This window comes from Hypanus sabinus, chromosome 2 (genome assembly GCF_030144855.1).
Source record: "Hypanus sabinus isolate sHypSab1 chromosome 2, sHypSab1.hap1, whole genome shotgun sequence".
Classification (NCBI taxonomy): domain Eukaryota; kingdom Metazoa; phylum Chordata; class Chondrichthyes; order Myliobatiformes; family Dasyatidae; genus Hypanus; species Hypanus sabinus.
The window spans coordinates 39,476,043-39,496,045 of record NC_082707.1 but is presented as its reverse complement, the minus strand read 5'-3'; the positions used below and the strand labels follow the sequence as shown (position 1 = coordinate 39,496,045).

Below are 20,003 nucleotides of genomic sequence, written 5' to 3'. Positions count from 1 at the left end.
TAACTTTAACATATTGCATTTTGTTCAAAGATTTTAACTGCCACTGAAATGTAATAAATAATAAATTATGCACATCTGTAAATATGTGACATTTTGGATGATTTTAAAATTATGTTGGTCACTACACACTCAATACCATCTCATTTTAATTTCTGAGACAGAAGAACAACTTAAATAGGTCTCAACAAAAGATCATAAAAATGGCACGAAACACAAAAGCAAAGTAGAATTCCATTTCCTAACGCAGTGCCTAAACATTCCATTACTATATTGTGGACTCAAAAAGCACATTTCCAAAACTCCGTAAAGTAAGTGCATGAAACAACTTTGCAACATCTGACAACATTCAAAAGCTTATCCAAATGACATCAGCCTGCTGCACACCTGCACACACAGCATGATTAAAGTTTACATGTCAAGAATTCATAAGATTCATCAATGAACCAGCTTAAAACAGTATTTGAAGTTAAGTTTTAGTTGATCAAAGAAATATACTGATGTCCCGTTGTTAGCTCATCCCGAAGAACAATGAAAAGAGTAATGTTGAAATTTAAGAAGTTTAACAGTTAAAGATAAATAGCACAAACAATGAAGTATAGGGAATAAATTAACAACAAATGAGAAGCAAAAGTATTTGAAATCTTTACTTTGAAACTCTTGGTGTTTACTCATAATGGCATAGCAATGAAACTCCTGACGTTTTAGTATGTTCATTAATATTTATGTTTTTGAGCACAAGATGGAAAACTTAAAACAATTGGCAACATGAGTGAAACATCTCAGACCTACTGGTACTCCTCAAATTTGACAATTCCAATGTCGTCATTGATAACAATTTCTCACCCCTCAACAGCTCCAACTGTAAACAATTTTTTACAACATCTAGTTCTAAATACTCAAAAAAAGAAACAGCAGTTCTATCACAAGGGGAAAGGTGTTAGGAAATCCAATGGGACTAAAGAACGCAAGTTGCCAGATCCCAATGACCTGCATCTGCAGGTTTTAAAGAATAAAACTGCAGAGATCGTTGAACAAGGTACTAGTGAGGCCACATCTATAAGCTGTACATCATTTTACTTCCCTTGCTTAGAAAAGTGTTTTATTGATATTGGAGCAACAAACAACCTGCTGGAAGAACTGGGCGGGGGAGAATGAGCAGCATTTATGGGAGGAAAGAAATTACTAATGCTGAACCCAACGTTAGAAATCAATAGTGTTAAACCAATGATTAACAATCAAGGAAAATTAACTGATCATTTGGAGAGGATTCATGTAATAAAACTAGGCAAACATGACCTCGTAAAAGTTAAATCAATTTTGAAAAATTGCTAGTTTTTATGATGATTAAACTTGCAGAGTTGATAAAGGAAAAACTAGGTGTACTATATTTGCAAAGCTGATACAAAAGTCTTGATATACCAGACAGTCCAACAGAAACCGAGCTAATTCCTGTCCCATCATGAATGGCTAAAATAAATTAAATTATTACACTTATATTCTTCGATCCTTCCAAGATTTTAATGAAACATTTAAATACATATCGTACAAATGACAATATTTCCATTCGTCGAGATCTTGAAGGAAACTTACAAGATTAAGGCTGATCATTTAAAACAAAGATGGGTTGGTGCTTCACAGAGTGAAGATAACCTAAATGATCCTTTACTTGAGGGTTGTGAAATCTTGATCACTGTGCAATTCCAATTCCCTGGAATCTACCTCCCTGAAACATGAATTCCCCCCAATAAATACTAACTGACCTGTAAGTATTTCCATTACTTTAGGATTTTGCATACTTCAGATTTCCGGCATCTGCATATTTCCTCTATACTTGCCTAGTCTTCCCCTGGGCAAACTACCAGAAGTCGAAACTTTCATATGGTGCGTGTAATCAAAGTCCCCGAGTCCCACGCCCAGCCCCCGCTCGTGGTCATCGGCGAGACACGCGCCGCGCGCGCCCGCATCCCACTGTTTACATGGTGCCAACTGTTATTCGGAGATCTCACTTACCCGACTGCGTAGTATCTGTCAAGTCCTGGTTCACCGCGCTCCTCGGGAACTCCTTCAGTTTCCTCCCGCTTAAGTTCAACACTCCGGTCGCAGCAGCTTCCTCCAAGGCCCGCTCCAAACTTCTGTTCCAAGGGAGTTGACCCGATGTGGGGCCGTTGTGGCCAGTGCCTCCTCCGCCATCAAATCCGTTTAATCCTCCCCCGCCGCCACCACTCGCCACACCGAGCTGACAGTCCGACATCAACATCGCCGCCGCCATTAGACAATCTGGTTACTACTGCGCATGTACGAACCCCGATCCATCTGCGCATGTGTGAAGTACAACGTGAGGGAAGTGGGGAGCGACTTTGAACGTCGACCGGCCTTTCCCTCCTATTGGGGATGTTCAACCCGTCAGCTCTAAAAGCAGATTTGTTGTTGCTACAGATTCCAACGACACTAATACAAAATATTAGGGGGGTATTTGTTTTTGTATCAAACAGACAACCTTGTCACAAATACCAAGGTACAGTGAAAAGTTGATTTGCGTACCGTCTGTATAGTGCTTTGAGGTAATTCAGTAACAGAATGCAGAATAAAGTATCAATTACAGAGAAATAAACACAAAATGCTGGAGGAACACAGCTTGTCAGGTAGCATCTATGGAGGGGAATAAACAAACGTCGACGTTTCGGGCCGAGATGGATCCTCAGGAGTCAGATTCAGAAAGCGTGCAGAGCAGGTAAACAGTTTATTTATTTGCCATCACATCCAACCACGTCTATATCTATCATTACCCCACAGACATCTTCCAGGTATTTACCCAAAAGTGCTGTTTCGAAACGTGCGGAACATTCGTAGCAAAATGGATGGAATAAGTGATAGCGGATACAACGTTTGTCATTTCGTAGACGTGGCCGCAGAATGATCCAAATAAGAGATAAATATTCAAAGGTTAATCGATATTTTAAAAGGACAAGTATAAAAGAAATAGGGGGCCAAGTATAATTTTTAGTAATTATGTAATAATGAAAGAGGCTACCAGTTCAATAAATTAAGATTTGGTATCAGTCTGGATGGAGCTGAAGAATACCCAGGGGTGGTAAACATTGGTGGGAGTTGTCTGTAGCCTTTAAACAATAGTGGTAATGTAGAGAAGGGCCTCACGCAGGAAATGAGATGCACAAAACAATATACCACATTAGATCAGCATTAATAAAGTTGAGGAGCAATTCGCAGATTGGATTAGGGGGATTTTAGGGATTAAGATTGAGCAATCAACAAGGAAACAAGCTATCCTAGACTAGGTATTGTACAATCAAAAAGTGTTAATTAATACAACCAACATATATAAAACGCTGGTGAAACGCAGCAAGCCAGACAGCATCTATAGGAAGAAGTACAGTCGAAGTTTCTGGCTGAGACCCTTCGTCAGGACTAACTGAAAGAAGAGATAGTATTCTTAATTAATATTCTTGTCTTGGATGACCACAGTATGATGGAATTCTTCATTAAGATGGAAAGTGAAATAGTTAAATTCAGAACAATGGAAGATATGAAGAGCATGTTGCTATAATAGATTGGGTAACTTTATTAAAAGACACTGGAGGATAGTCGATGAATATTTAAAGAACAAAAGTAACAATAGTTGCACATTTTTGCCTAGTAATAAAATAAATAAGTGACATAACTGTGGCTAACAAAAAAGTTTGTGATAGCATTAGTACAAAAATTGCCTGGCAGAAGAGCAAACCAGATGATTTAGTTTGGTTAACCACACTCTGGAAAATGACAGTAATTGACATGCCAGTAAAATTCTGGATTTATGGTGTTGTAGAATCAGTAGTGAATTGATGTAGTGAATAGTAATGGACTCAAAGTTCAAATAAATTTAATATCAAAGTACATATGTCACCCATCACCTTGAGATTCATTTTCTTGCAGGCATACACAGTAAATCTGAGGAACAGAATAGAATCCAAACTCATCGTGACAGTAGAGGAGGCCATGGACTGAGTTGTCAGAATAGAAATGGGAAGTGGAGCTAAAGTGGGTGACGACTGAGAGATCCTGTTTTCTCTGGCAGATGGAGCACTTGGTGAAGCGGTCACCCAGTCTATGTCAGATCTCATCAAAATACAGGAGGCCGCAGCTGGAGCACCGAACACAGTAAATGATCCCAACAAACTCACAGGTGAAGTGTCTCCTCTCCTGGGGCCCTGAATGATAGTGAGGGAGGAGGTGCAGAGGCAGCTGTAGTACTTGTTTCGCTTGCAAGGATAAGTGCCAGGAGGGAAATCAGTGGGGAGGGACAAATGGAAAATGTAGTCACATAAGGAGTGATCCTTCTGGAAAGCGGAAAGTGGGTGGATGGGAAAGATATGTTTGGTGGTGGGACCTTGATAGAGATAGCAGAAGTTACAGAGAAATACCTGCCGGCTGCTGAGGCTGGTGGGGTGATCCCTATCTCTCGTGTTTCCATACCAAGCCATGATGCAAGCAGTCAATATATTCTCCACCCCATATCTATAGAAGTTTGTCAAAGTTTTATATGACAGACTAAATCTTTGCAAACTTCCCCTTTCTCCAGTCCTGTATCTCTTTCACCAATTAACTTGGAGCATTTTGTGTGTGCATAAATATTGAGAACATGATTGGAGTCCTTGGAAGCAAGTCCACAGGTTGTAGGAAGAGTTCAGTGATGGGGTTACCCTCTCTGGTTCAAGAGCCTAATGGGTTGAGGGTTAGTAACCTTTCCTGAACCTGGTGGTGTGGATCCTGAAGCTCTTGTATCTTCTCCATGACGTCAGCAGCGAGAAGAGATCATGGTCTGGGTGGTGGGGGTCCTTGATGATGGATGCTGCTTTCCTGCAAGTGCTCAATGGTGCAGAGGGCTTTACCCACAATGAACAGGGCTTTATCCACTACTTTTTATAAGATTTTCTGTTCAAGGGCATTGGTGTTTCCATACCAAGCCACAATGCAATCAGTCAATAAACTCTCCACCACATGTCTATAGAAGTTTGTCAAAGTTTTAGATGACAAACCAAATCTTCACAAACTTCTAAGTCAAGGCGCTGCCATGCTTTCTTTGTAAAGGCACTTATGTGCTGTACCCAAAACAGAACCTCAGAAATGATCACACCAAAGAATGTACAATTGTTGACCTTCTCCACCTCTGATCCCCTGATGAGGACTGGCTCCTGGACCTCTGGTTTTCTCCTTCTGAAGTCAATAATCAGCTTCTTGGTCTTGCTGACAATGAGTGAGAGGTTGCCGTGGCACCACTCACTCAGGCTTTTAATCTCCCTCGTACATGCTGATTCATCACTGCCTTTGATTCGGCCAATGACAGTGGTGTCATCAGTTAACTTAAATATGCCATTGGAGCCGTGCTTCACCTCACAGTCATAAGTATGAAGTGAGTAGAGCAGGGGGCTAGGCACACAGCCTTGGGTGACCAAGCTGCTGCTGAAATAAAGTTTACAATAGTCAAACTTATATAGTGCTCGATTATCTTAGAATCTGCTAAGTTTATAATTTTGTCTTCTATTCAGGACATTCAGGATGTCTAAGGACATCCTGTCCTTAGTGACATATTGATACTCCCCTGCCAAAGTTTTCTATCAAAATCATCTACTCTCTATAAACTCATGCAAAATGCTAATATTCATGCGAAGTAACAATATTTTCTTCAGTGATTCAGATGTGCAAATACTTAATTTTAAAATTCTCTATTTTTGTTCAAATCCCCCTGTGCTCTTGCCTTAGGGTTTAATGTTACTTATACTGCTATGACACTGCTGTGCAAGTATGTTGTTGTTCACACCTACCTAATATTTACCTGTTAGCAAGTTGTTAGTTCATGTCTGATTGTAAGTATAGGGTTCATCTTTGTACTTTTTTTTTTAGATACTATTTGAAGAAAATGTAGCATATTTGCACTCTTTGTTTAAATGTATTGCATCCAGTGTAACCAATATGAAAATAATCATTTACACTTTAACATTTAATATTAAGATGACAATGAAATGTATCCTGAATCCAAGTCTATTTACAGCCCAATGGCATGAACATTTAAGTTTTCTAATTTCAGGTAGTCCTGTGTTCTTTTCCCATTCCCACCAGTCCATCCAGGGTCTTGGTTCCATCTGCCCGTTATCTCTCCTTTCTTGGTTTCACCTGCCACCTACCAACCTCCATGCTTATTCCTCCCCCAGCCGACCTCAATTGTATTCACATGCCCACTTATCCCTCTACACCCCCCACACAGTTTTTTCAATGTTTTATTTAATAAGGGGATAAAATGAGATTTGAGTTCTACTGTACCACACCTTTTCTCAATCTTAAAGTTCAAATATTTTCACTGTTATCTAGAGGATTACAGCACCATCATGAGGATAATAGTGGTAATAACAATCCAGCAGAATAACGTTATTTTTAAAGAACATTAATATCAGCCAGTACTGTAGTGACAACTGAATGCAAGTCCTACATTAGAATTTAAGGCATTTAAAAGGTTTGCAAGGAGAACACAAATAGATCTAAAGGCTCTTGTGAGAGTTCAAGTTAATTTGCTATTCTCTCAAATGTAGGTTCAAAATACTTGTACTTCTCTGGACATCAAGCCTGTATGACATTAAAAGATTCAGATGTGTGCCTTGAGACACCTTTTTAGCCTTTATTCCACAAAGCATTTGGTTGGATTAAAAATAACATAGGTCACCTTGTAGTTACTCTGAACCACTTCCGTGGCAGTGATGATAAACAGAAAATAGTGGAAATTCTCAGTAACCCAGGCAATATCTGCAGAAAGAATACTTCCTTTTTTAAAAAAGACTAAAACTCATGATTTTGATATGATTTACCTCTGCTGCTTCTGTTACTTATGTGAACTTGTGTTATAACTAATTCTCTTTTCATGGAATTTCAGTCCAACAGGAAAACTTCCACTGGTCTCTCTAATACCCTAATTTTCCAATTGTATTTTCAAGTACATTCTACTATGATCTGATCCTGGAAACATACTAGGGACACAGCATGGATTTTAAGTACCACAAAATATATGGAAAGTTATGCTTAACTACGGAATTAAAAATTGTAAAGGCATTCTGATCACCCATGTTCATTTTCAACACCAACATAACCGTCCACGGCCTCCTCCACTACCATGTTGAGGCTAGACACAGATTAGAGGAATGGCACCTTATATTTTGCTTAGGTAGTCTCCATTTTGATAACCTGAACATCAATTTCTTTAACTTCTGATAACTGCTTCTCTCTGTCCTCCCCCCTTTTACCCCTTATCCCACTGCACCTATTACCTCATAACATACACAAAATGCTGGTGGAACTCTGCAGGCCAAACAACAGCTATAGAAAAAGTACAGTCGATGTTTCGGGCTGAGACCCTTCAGCAGGACTGGAGGAAAAAAGGGGAGGAGTAGATTTCAAAGGTGGGGGATGGGAGAGAGAAACATAAGGTAATGGGTGAAACAGGGAAGGGGAGGAATGAAGTAAGTAGCTGGGAAGTTGATCAGTGAAAAAGTCACAGGGTTGGGAAGGGGGAAGTCTGATAGTTAGAGACAGAAGGCCATGGAAGAAAGAAAAGGGGTCAGAGCACCAGAGGGAGGCGATGGGCGGGCAAGTCTATCAGGTTGGAGGCTACCCAGACAGAATACAAGGTGGTGTTCCTCAAACCTGAGTGCAACCTCATCGCGAAAGTAGGAGGCCATGGATTGACATAACGGAATGGAAATGGTAAGCGGCATTAAGATAGGTGGCCTCTGGGAGATCCCACTTCTTCTGGCAGACGGCACATAGGTGCTCGGCGAAACTGTCTCCCAGTCTAGGTCGAGTGTCACTGATATACAGGAGGCCACACTTATTACCCCAACAGACTCACCGGTGAAGTGTTGCCTCTCCTGGGAGGACTGTTTGGGGCCCTGAATGGTAGAGAGGGATCAGGTTTAGAGGCAGGTGTTGCAAGGATAAGTGCCAGGAGGGAGATCAGTGGGGAAGAACGAATGGACAAGGTAGTCGTGTAGGGAACAATCTCTGTGGAAGGCCAAAAGGCCTTGGCCCGAAACGTTGACTGTACTTTTTCCCATAGATGCTGCCTGACCTGCTGTGCTCCTCCAGCATTTTGAGTGTGTTGCTTGGATTTCCAACATCTGCAGATATTCTCATTTGGGACATAACCCCTTCTCTTTCCCACCCCACCGTCTTAATCTGCCCCTCACCCACAGATTCCACCCTTAGGTTCCCCCCACATCCATTTTATTCCTTTTATTTATTGGACATTGTCCTCTTCAAGATTTCATCTTCCACAGCCCTTTATCTTTAACACCTGTCTACTCAGATCATTCCCACAATCAACCCTCCCTCAGCTGCCTATCCACCACAATCACCCACTTCATTTGGACACACTTATCACTCAATAATTCCACCTCTGACCATCTCCCCACTTTCTTTCCAGTCCTGGTGAATAGTATTGGCCTGGAATGTTGGCTTTTCATTCCCTCCATGGTTGCTGTCTGACCCACTAATTTCCAACTCTTGATTTCATGTATCTGCTGTCTCTCACACGTCCATTAATTTCCATTATGCTCTCAGATGGCAGGTGGTCATTTGATGCTTTGTCCCTTGTTGCCTTTCATTATAACCATGAATGAACTTGCATATGCCAACGACTTGGAGTACTGTGTTCAGTTCTGGTCACTTCAACAGGAAGGATGAAAGAGTGCAGAGGAGATTCACATGGATGTTGCCTGGATTGGAGAGTGTGTCTTATGAGAATAGGTTGAGTGAACTTGGCCTTTTTCTCCTTGGAGCAACGAAATGATGAGAGGTGACCTGATAGAGGAGTATAAGATGATGAGAGGCATTGATCGCGTTGTAGCCAGAGTCTTTTCCCCAGGACTGAAACGGTTAACATGAGGGAGCATCATTTTAAGGTGCTTGTAAACAGGTACAGTAGGGATGTCAGGAGTCAGTTTTTCCACACAGAGAATGGTGAGTGCATGGAACGCACTGCTGGTGATGGTGGAGGAGGCAGATACAATATGGTCTTTTAAGAGACCCTTAGATAGATACATGGAGTTTAGAAAAATAGAGGGCTATGTGGTATGCTAATTCTGGGCAGTTTCTGGAATAGGTTACATGGTCAGTACACCATTGTGGGCTGAAGGGCCTATGTTCTATGTTCTTGCGTTAACCTATACTTTGAATTAGTGAGTATGACAGTAGTGTCATTACAAAGCAGGAACAATTTTAAAACAAGTCTCCTTGGGAGTGAATCATTCTTCAAATTAGCGAGTGAGAGGACAGCATCATTGCATGGCAGGAGCCATTTGAAAAGAATGTCTCATTGGGAGTGAGCTTTATTTGAGCCAATGAAAAGAAAGGAGGTGCAAGTGGGGTGCTAATGTTGGAGTGGTCAGGCTTTGGCTCAACAGGCAAAGGCTGGAACTTAAGCTTGAGAAGTCAAAGGTATAACAAGTGTAGACAGGATGGTAGTTAAGGTGGTGGAATGCTCCTGTAAGATGTGGGATTGAAGGGTACCTAATGGTATTGGGGGAAGTGCATTCAACTTCAACTCCTGATTGACAAGGTCAGGAAACTGGAGCTGGATGTACTGAGGACCATTCATAGGCTGAAAAACATAGAAAACCTACACCACAATACAGGCCCTTCGACCCGCAAAGCTGGGCCAAACATGTCCTTACCTGGGCTTACCCATAGCCCTCTATTTTTCTAAGCTCCATGTACTTATTCTGGAGTCTCTTAAAAGCCCATATTGTTTCCGTCTCCACCGCCAGCCCATTCCACACACTCACTACTCTCTGTGTAAAAAAAAACAACTTACCCCAACTTCCAAGCACCAAAACCTCAAAGATGAAACTTACTGAGGTAGTCACGTAACACCCAGCGTGCAGGCTGCAGGTAGCAGTTGAATGGCCATCAGGAGAGTTAAGGGGAATAAGCATACTATGCAGTGTTCCTCTGTGGCTATTCCCATCAGCAATAAGTATACCCTTTTGGAAACTGCTGGGGATGGCAGGAATAACCTACATGGGCACAACAGCAGTATCAGGCACTGAGTGGAACTGCAGCTGGCTCTGAGGCTCAGCAGGGAAGGGTGAAATCTGGCAGAACAATAGTGAAAGGAGGTTCGGTAGTTAGGGGGATGGGACAGAGGCTTTGGTGGCTACAAAAGAGATGCCAGGATTGCGTATTGCCTCTCAGGTGCTGGCGTCCAGGATTCTCAAGAGGGAGGGTGAACAGCCAAAGATCATGGTGTACATTGGTACCAATGACATAGGTAGAAAGTGGGAGGAGGTCCTGCGCAGTGAGTACAGGGAGTTAGGAAAGAAGCTGAAAAGTACACCTCTAGGGTAGTAATCTCTGGATTACTCCCAGTACCACATGCTCATCAGGGCAGGAATAGGATGATAGTACAGATGAATGAGTGGCTGATGAACTGGTGCAAGGGATAGAGTCTCTGGTTCTTGGATAATTGGAACTTTTCCAGGGTAGGGATGACCTGTACAAGAGGGACAGGTTGCACCTAAACTTGAGGGGAAACAATATTTTGGCTAGGAGATTTGCTGGAGCTATTTGTGAAGAGTATAAACTAATTTGGCAGGGGCATGTAAACCAGAGCACCAGGTCAGAAAGTAGGATGGACAGGAAGATAGATGTCAGGGCCAATAAGACAGGAGCAAAGTAATAGATATGATGGGATGGACAGTTTGAAGTGTGTGTATTTTTAATCTAGGAATACTGTGGGTAAAGATAATTTAGAGCATGGATTGGTATATGGGACTATGATGTGGTCATTACAGAGACTTTGTTGAGCGAGGGGCATAAATGGGTTCTTAATATCCCAGGATTTCAATGTTTTAGAAAAGCTAGAGGTATGAGGTGGGGGTGCTGCACTACTAGTCAGGGAGAGTATTACAGCTGCATTCAGAGGGGACATAATGGAGGGTTTGTCCACAGAGTTTCTATCGGTTGAACTTATAGGAACGGTGTAATCACCCTGATGGGATTGTCCAACAGACCACCCACTCCAATAGCCATCTGGATATCAAGCACAAATATGCAGGCAGATTAAGGAAAGGTATAAAAACATGGTTGTTGTCATGGGGGGACTTCAACTTCCCTAATATAAACTGGGACCTTCTGAATCCAAGAGGTTTAGATGGGGCAGACTTTGTTAGGTGCATCCAGGAGGGTTTCTTAATCAAATGTAGATAATCCAACAAAAGGAGGTGCTGTACTGGACCTGGTATCAGGTAATGAGCCTGCCAGGTGACCAATCTTTCAATGGGTGAACAGTAAACTTGACCACCTCATCTAAATCATTGGTATACATTTTGAACAACTGGAGACCAGCACTATTCCCTGCAGCACTTGACTAGTCCCATACACTCTTGTAAATGGGCTGTTCATTTCTATTATTTTCTATTCAATAACCCATGCAGAATGCACTACAGTGTATTAACAAAATACATGAAATTGGCTACTTTGTTTAATATCCTGTGGCACTTCAAAGGTTTTCTGATAACTGAAATGCATGATAGCTAAGTTAGGCCAATGGAACTAGTGGCTAACAAGAATCTAAGATTTATCTAATTTTTACTTTTCATACTTTGCCCAACCCTATTAAGTGTCCTGTTACTGCTTTCTTAGTAAGAGATTGTCATTTTCCCTATTAAGAGGTCAGAATAATTGGTTCCTCACTTCCTCTTTCCCTCCACTCAAAATCATTTGCTGTCTTCCAATATGTGGGAATTGCTGTAGAATCTAAAATTTTTGAAGATTATAACCAAAAACACAGAAGAATAAGCTTCATAGCATAGTCAAAAATAACATCTTGTATGTTTCTGAAATCTGTGTTAGCTGGCATTTCCTGTAATACCCTTAAAGTCTAGCACAGCCAATTTACACCTCATCCCTTCAGTTTGTTTTGATTAGATTGAAGATCTAGTCCCAGTATCCAAAGTGTTAAGATCAATTATTTAAATTTTAAATATTAAATTTATCTAAATTTGCAAGGATGCCGCCAGAACTTTGAGGACGAGTCATAGGAAAAGGTTGAAAGGTTTATCCCCCAGAGCATAGAAGAATGAGGGGAGATCTTAGAGGTATACAAAATTGTGAGGGGTACAGATAAACACGTACAGACTTTTTCCCCTCTGAGTTAGGGGAGACTAGAGGTCATAAGTTTAGGGAGAAAGGTGAAATATTTAAGGGAAACATGAAAGAAAATTTCTTCAGAGGGTGGTGCAAGTGTGGAACAAGCTGCCAGCTGAAGTGGTGGATATGGGTTCAATTACAACATTTTATAGAAGTTTGGATAGGTACATAGTTGAGAGGGGTATGGAGGACTATGGTCCAGCTGTAGGTAGAAAACCAGGTCAGCACAGACTAGATGGACCAAAGGGCCTGTTTCTGACATTGACATCTCAACAAGTTTCACTAAACATTTCCCATATTTGGCTTGAAGACCTAATACAAAATAGCCAAGAAGAGATACGGGGGAATTTGAGGTCAGGCAAGTGTCTTGTCCAATACCCTGGATTCGAAGACCAATGACATGAACATGGGATATCCATAGTTAGACATCAGCCTAGTAGACCAGTGAGGACAAGAGTTGGTGGCTCCCCACTGATCAGCGAATTGGTAGCAGATTCTGGAATCGGAGCTCCACACAGGCAGGAGGCACGCGGACAGTTGACACACTAGGTATGCGAATCAGCGAGACTGGAGTTCAAGGCTTAGTGTTTGGGGTCCTCATTTGTCAACACTGGTGAATGCTTGGGTCAACACCAAAGATCAAAGTCCAAAGATCAATTGGAAGTCTCAAAGCCTTGACCTGAGAGTCCATTAGGGAAGTCGAAGCCCAATGTCTGAATCCATGGGGTCGCTAGAAGTTGAAGATAGCCTGTCTTGGGGTTGGGGAAGTGCGTGTGCAGGTGGGAGGAATGGGGTTTGTCTTACTGTTGTTTTTATTGCTTGTGTGTTCCATGTTGTTCTGCTGAACATCTTTAGCATGATAAGTTGGCACAGGTATGTGTGGTAACAACTGCGGGTTGCCCCCATGACATAGTTAGATTGCATTGGCTGTTAATGCAAATTATATTTCACTGTTTCAATGTACAGGTTTCCCCCACTATCCGAAGGTAGAGCGTTCCCAGACCCAAAAAAATAACCTACAAAATCATACCAAATAAAACCTAAAATAACACTAACATACATTAAAAGCAAGAATGATAGGATAAATACACAGCCTATATAAAATATAATGTATGTACAGTATAGTTTCACTTACCAGAATCGGGAAGATTGAGCCAAAACCGATTAGTAGAAAAAAAATCAGCATGTATATGCGTGCGCACGTACATGCATGCGCACACACTTGCCCGCACAAGGCTTCATGGTCATGGTAGTCTTTCTCAGAGTAAACACAAGTTTAAAACGGGCATCTTTTCTCGTAAAAGCAAAAATCCTCTTTCGGTTAGCAAAAACAGGTACTAATGTAGGTCTTTCATAAAAGTGAAACGTCATAAAGCGAACATTCAGAAAGCAGGGGACACTTGTACATAAGATTAATGAAACAATGTGCAAATATTCAAACAACCAATAATGTTATAATGATGATCAAACTTGTGTTGAGCATCCATCCTTAAATTGTATGATGCTTATGTTATCTCCAGCTGTAAATGAGAGAACATTTAACTTAAACAAGTATGTGCAGCCACTTTTAGAAGACTCACACCACCAGGTACAAGAACAATTACTACCCTTCAACCATCAAGCTCTTGAACAAAAGGGGATAACTACACTCACTTGTCCTATCATTGAAATATTCCTACAACCAATTATCTCATTTAAGGACTCTTTATCTCATGTTGTTATTTATTGCTATTTATTTATATTTGCATTTGCACATTTTGTTGTCTTCTGCATTCTGGTTGATCTTTCATTGATCCTGTTAGAGTTACTGTATAGATTTGCTGAGTATGCCCACAAGAAAATTATTCTCAGGGTTGTATATGGTGACATGTACTTCAATAATAAAATTTACTTTGAACAGAAAAGCTATTCAATAAACAATTACTTTGGAAAACGGTTAAATTGCTAAACTTTAATGTTAAAAAAAAATTAGTCAAGGTTTCAACAAGTTTCCAAAAATACTAAATTCTGGGGAAAGTGTACTGAATTTACATTTTTAGCTAATGAAGTGTTTCTTGAAAGTAACAAAATTTCATATTTGCAATGTGATAATTCAAATATTGTTCAATTCCATCTTCATCTACTGTTCCTCAGACAAAAACAAAGTTTAAACAAGTAATCCAAATATCATTTCTTCTTATGTCATTGTAAAATTGGCTTCAAAGTACAGTCAACAAGATCCATCTGCATAATGTCTGTTTTTGACATTAAATCACTTCAGAGTGCATGGGAACAAGCTCCCAAGAGTTCTGCCAGATCAAATGCCAGTTATCTCATTTATCCCACAGTCACAAATCGTTCTCCTTTGCTTGATGCCACTGCTATTCGCCGTTCCTTCAAAATCGCAAATCGCTCATTTAAGGTGATACCAGTCTAAAGGAAAGAATGAAAAATGTTACCGTGACATTCCTCAAACAAGATTGCTAACAAATTTTTGACTGTCAACCTCAAAGGCAAAAGACATAAATCTGAGGTTTTGTTATTCTTACTGTCTTCCTGAGAATGCTGCTTTGTTTTGGTTAAAGTGCAGTTGAATGCTTGGGCAGAGAGGGAAGAAGGAAGGACTTTAATATTCTGATTAAAATGAGGCCAATTCTGGGGAAGGACTTCTGCAAGACAAATGAATTACACAACAGGAGAGAGGAAGGATCAATATACTTTTGGGTAAAGTTTGCTTTTGTGCATTTGGATCAGGGCTCAACTTCTTAGGCTGAATGAAGAACAGAAACCTTGGTAGCTTTAAAAAGAAGATGAAAACGATGTGAAAGGCTGGGAAATCAATGAAGTATGAAAAACAGCAGTGAAGAAAAGGGTTATAGTTTCATAATATTTAAGTGCATTTTTTTAATACAAGTACAAAGACCCAGAAAATATGCTCAATGAGCATTCGAATTAGTGCTTTTACTGAACAATAGCTTAAAGGATGTAAATGGAAATGTGATTTTTATTTGAAACAGCTAAGTGGGGAAAAAACAAATTAGAAAATGCTGAAGATCAGGCAGTAACAACCACTGACTGAAACACGGTTAACATTCCAAACCAAAGACTTGTTTCTGATCTTGTTTAGATTTCTAACATGTGCAGTTTTGATTTTGAAGTAAAAGAACTTTATATTAAAAAGTTACAGCTATGAAAATGGATAATAAAAAAAACTATTTGTGCGGTCACTCACTCTACACAAGTGCCTGAAAGCCATAAGGAGTGAGCAGACAAACCCACTGAGAACACTCCAGAGGCTGCAGTAGGTCTGTTCTGCTGCCCACAATGAGCTAATACACTGACTTGCTTGACAGCTTAGATGGAACTAAACTCCACATATTAACTGCATTGTGAACTAAACTAGCTTATTATCTGGGTCATCTCACCAAAGAATTTTGCAAGTCTGCTTCCAAAGGTTTATAAAGATTCATGTGAAAGAGAATGCACAGTTCAAATAAGTCAGAAGTTATCTAATGTTAGTGTCTTAAGTCACCCTGTGTAACTAAAAAAGGCATTCCGAACTTAATAGGTGACCAACAGCAGCATGAGAGTTTATAACTTGGGATCACAGCTCTCCCAGTTTGGTGTGGCAGAATCCCAATGTCAAGTTACAGGTTGAGTACCCCTTATCCAAAATGCTTGGGACCAGAAAGATTTCAGAATATAAAATGAGTATATAATGAGATAGTCTAGGATCACTATCATTTCTGATTCTAAATTTACCAGTACAACCAGTAGGCAGCCCTTTCCCTACACTTACAAGAGAAAATTTGCAGATGCTGGAAATACAAGCAACACACACAAAATGCTGGAGGAACTCAGCAGGCCAGGCAGCATCTATGGAAGTAGAGTCGACGTTCCAGGTCTCGGCCCAAAATGCCGACAGTACTTGTTTCCCCTTAGATGCTGCCTGGCCTGCTGAGTTCCTCCAGCACTGTGTGTGTTGCTTTATCTTACACTTGTTCATTACACAAGTACTTACTAGTAAAAATTATTACATACCATTAATACAGTAAAAATATAATATATGCAGGGTAACAAAAGCAGCATTGTGAAGCTTTCCGTCTCCCCCTACAATGCCGTTTTTTGATTAAAATGCTATTTACATTTTACTTTTTTTAAGGCAAGGTATAAAAGCAATCAGCCTCGTAAACTTGTTATGGTGTTAATTTTTTGTGATCAGCAGATGCTTTGAAAATTTATTGTCGTACTGTGGCGACCCATTTCCTAGCGTATCCGAACCGACTCACAATTAGATAGCCTACGGGGGTTTGCGAGCACAGAGCTTTGGAGCCTCTGGGCCATGGGGGGCCGGTTGACAGAGGCTTAAAGGTGAGGCTGAAGTTTTCGAATAAAGTTTTTTCCTTCGACTGCAGTTACCGACTCCGTGTCGTAATTTTAGCGCTGCGTGTAGCACACCGCTACAGTACCTTTTCTCAAACTTTTGCAACCAGTCTGTTGAATATTTACTATTACCTTCAATTTTCAGTTTGTCATGATAGATCTTTGCTTGTTTCATGATCAGCATACTGTTAAGTGGTATATGTTCATTCCTACACCAATACATGATCAAAATCTTTATTTTTCGCTTTATGCAGTTTTCCTATTTTTCATTAACTTCTGTTTATTGCACGAGACCACTTCTCAGAACTGTGTGTACTGCGCAGAAACCTGTAAGTGGCCTGCCAACCTTCTCAGTCCCTTGTGGAAGTCTTCTACTTGTGATGTCATGTCAGCACTGAAAAAAATTTCCGATTTTCAAGGTTTTCGAATTTTGAAATTTCAGACTAGGGGCACTCAACCAGTAGTGAACAACTTAACTAGTTAAAAATAAAGTCATAGGAAAAGGTTTCAATATATTTTGCATGGAAACACTTGGCCTCCACTTTGAACAAATTCCCATATTGATTTGAAAATGGAAACTTCAATGCTCACATGCATGCTTACAGAGCACTGAAACAATATTCTCCACTGAGGCTGCTATCCAAAGGGAAGCAGGCACACATGAAATTATGCACAAAAAGGAATGCTAACCTAACCAATCATTGGTATACATTTACCTGTTTTCCAACACTGTTGATATCAAATTCCAGTTGCACTCCTTTTGGTGGTTCTTTCTTTTCAGTCGGATCCTTTTTTATTGCAAATGGAATCAAAGAGGGGTGTCTGACTCGGAACTGCTGGGAACTAGATTAGAAGAAGTGATTAAGAAGAAAGTATGTCTCCTCCTTTTAAGCAAAGACAACATAAATTTACCACAAAACAGTACCACACAAAAAAGGACCTTTGGCACATAATGTCTGTTTAGACCAAGATCTAAATCCAAAATTAATTCTATCTGCTTGCATGTGGTCCATATTTTTCCATTCTCAGGTCTGTCAATATGCGTGTTAACACTGCTGTCGTTTCTGGTTCCACTACTTCCCCCAAGTTTTCCCAGGCATCTACCAATCTACAAACACAAACATAAAACACTTGCCTTGTAAATTTCCTTTAAACATTCTGCATCTCTAAGAGCCATGTTGTCTGCTATTTGACATTTCCACCCTGGGAGAAAGATTCTATTATCTACTCTATGGCTCTATAATTTTTATACATTTCTATCAGATCACCCTTTCAGTCTCCAAAGCTCCAGAACAAACCAAGTTTATCCAATCTCTCCTGAGAGCTCATACTCTCTAATCCAGACAAAATCCTGGTAAACCTGTTGTTCACCCTCTCTAAATAAAAAAAAAACTAGTCATTTAGTACCTCACACATTTTTGTTGACTCCATGAATAATTTCCCTCCTTTGTCTATAAGTGGTCATATCCCTTCCCCAATTACCTCGTTTTTAGTGTATATGAACTCTGGGATTCTCTAATTCTATTCAAAGATTTTATGGCTCCTTAGACCCTCCTGATTCCTATTTTAGGTGCTTTCCTATTTCCTTTTTATTCCTCAAATATTCTGTTTGAACTCAGCTTGGTAAACCTTATATGTACCAAGTTTGCAACATCTCAACATCCAAAGTTCCCAAACCTTGCCATTGCTGTCTCCCTACGAGGAAGACAAATGTTAGACCTGAATTTTGACCAGCTGGCTTTTAAATAGCTGCTATATGTGGACTTGCCAAATAATAGCTGCTCTCAAACTAGTCTCCCAAGATCCAGCATAATGTTATTAGCCTTTAAAAGTTCGAAGAACATTTATTATCAATAAATACTATATACAATATTGAGATTCATCTCATGACAGGCAGCTACAAAACAAAGAAACCCAACAGAACCCATTTAAAGAAAGACCATTAAACACCCAATGTACAGGGAAAAAAAATTGTACAAGCAGTAAAATTAAATAAATAACATTCAGAACTGAAGTTCACAAAAGTAAGTTCAGAGCCAGAAAGCCAGCACTGCCGATCCATGAGCCCATTAATTGCAGTCCATTGCTTCAGTTCAGTGCAGAGATAAAAACCTCGCAAGCAGCAAGCTGAATACTGCCTGTTCCTCCCTCGCCTCGGGCCCCGAGACCCTGACTTTTTCCAATCTGTCCCAGTGCTTAAATCAGCTAAACAGCGGGTCAGTCCTTGCTCCCGGACCCGAGTGCAACTATTTCTATACACTCTCCGAGTGTGAGCCCAACCGCCTCTATTCGGCCCGTACCAGATCTCTCCTATCTGGACCAGCACTTAAATTGGTCAAACACTGGCTTGTTCCTCGCTCTCGTGCCTGGGACCCACCACCTCAACTCTGCCTTGCTTCAGTTCTGCTGCTTTGAATTGGCTCCATTTGTTCCAGCAGTGGGCAAACATTGGCTCGTTCCTCGTTCTCAGGCCTGGGGCCCACCACCTTGATTCAATCCTTTCCCCAGATGTCTAAGTCTTTATTAATGAATACCACAAAACATATGAAATTATAACTGTTCTCAAGAACCTTAAAGAACTGAAAACACCCCATTTATAATTAGAAAAATATGTCCTACTAAAGTACAATATTTTGGGATTGGAGAGGAGGCAACATGTGGGTTTTAGGGACAGAAGCAAATTGAATTAGAAAGACAGAGATTGAAAGTATGGTTAGTTTGTGAACTTGGTACCCTAAGGCCCAGCTGTAAAGGGCATAGAGGAATTGGAGGCTGCACACAGGCCAAAAGGAACATAGGCCATAAGACATAGGAGCAGAATTAGGCCATTTGGCCCATCAAGTCTGTTACTCCATTCAATCATGGCTGATCCTTTTTTGTATCTCCTCCTCAACCCCAACTCCTAGCCTTCTCCCCATAACCTTTGATGCCATGTCCAATCAAAAGACTATCAATCTCTGCCTTAACTACAACCAATGACCTGACCTTCACAGATGCATGTGGCAACAAATTCCTCAAATTCACCACCATTCGGCTAAAGAAATTTCTCTGCACCTCTGTTTTGAAAGGGCACCCTTCTATCCTGAGGCTGTGTCCTCTTGTCCTAGACTCTCCAACCATGGGAAACATCCTCACTATATCTACTCTGTCTAGGCCTTTCAACATTCGAAAGGTTTCAGTGAGATCCCCCCTCATCCTTCTTAATTCCAGTGAGTACAGACCCACAGCCATCAAACATTCCTCATATGATAACCCTTGCATTCCTGGAATCATCCTTGTGAACCTCCTCGGGACTCTCTCCAATGCCAGAACATCTTTTCTAAGATGAGGGCCCAAAACTGTTCACAATACTCAAGGTGAGGCCTCACCAGTGCCTTATAAAGCTCTTGTATTCTAGACCTCTTGAAATGAATGCTAACTTGGCATTTGCCTTCCTCCCCACTGACTCA

General features: G+C 40.6%; 3 protein-coding genes across 12 annotated transcripts in view; 1 reads left to right on the top strand and 2 right to left on the bottom strand.

Annotated features, from left to right (window-relative positions):
* The window catches only part of lrch3 (leucine-rich repeats and calponin homology (CH) domain containing 3), a 142,049-nt gene extending 139,762 nt beyond the window's left edge, over positions 1–2,287 (bottom strand). For all 8 annotated transcript variants that reach the window (XM_059944417.1, XM_059944445.1, XM_059944436.1 and 5 more), the window contains exon 1: positions 2,011–2,287. In XM_059944417.1, the coding sequence (XP_059800400.1) occupies positions 2,011–2,269 (259 nt within the window). In that variant the 5' untranslated portion in view covers positions 2,270–2,287. The remainder of the gene's footprint in view (positions 1–2,010) is intronic.
* Positions 2,288–2,337: 50 nt separating this feature from the next.
* The window catches only part of rubcn (rubicon autophagy regulator), a 131,033-nt gene continuing 113,367 nt past the window's right edge, over positions 2,338–20,003 (top strand). The window contains exons 1-2 of one of the 2 annotated variants that reach the window (XM_059944371.1): positions 2,338–2,731; positions 3,934–4,183. The gene's annotated coding sequence lies outside the window, so the exon portion shown is untranslated. The remainder of the gene's footprint in view (positions 2,732–3,933; positions 4,184–20,003) is intronic. The other variant, XM_059944377.1, reaches the window with a different exon arrangement.
* The window catches only part of LOC132377915 (UAP56-interacting factor-like), a 39,139-nt gene continuing 31,315 nt past the window's right edge, over positions 12,180–20,003 (bottom strand). Inside the window, exons 9-10 of one of the 2 annotated variants that reach the window (XM_059944406.1) lie at positions 17,271–17,397; positions 12,180–14,604 (exon numbers count right to left, since the gene is read on the bottom strand). In XM_059944406.1, the coding sequence (XP_059800389.1) occupies positions 14,509–14,604; positions 17,271–17,397 (223 nt within the window). In that variant the 3' untranslated portion in view covers positions 12,180–14,508. The remainder of the gene's footprint in view (positions 14,605–17,270; positions 17,398–20,003) is intronic. The other variant, XM_059944397.1, reaches the window with a different exon arrangement.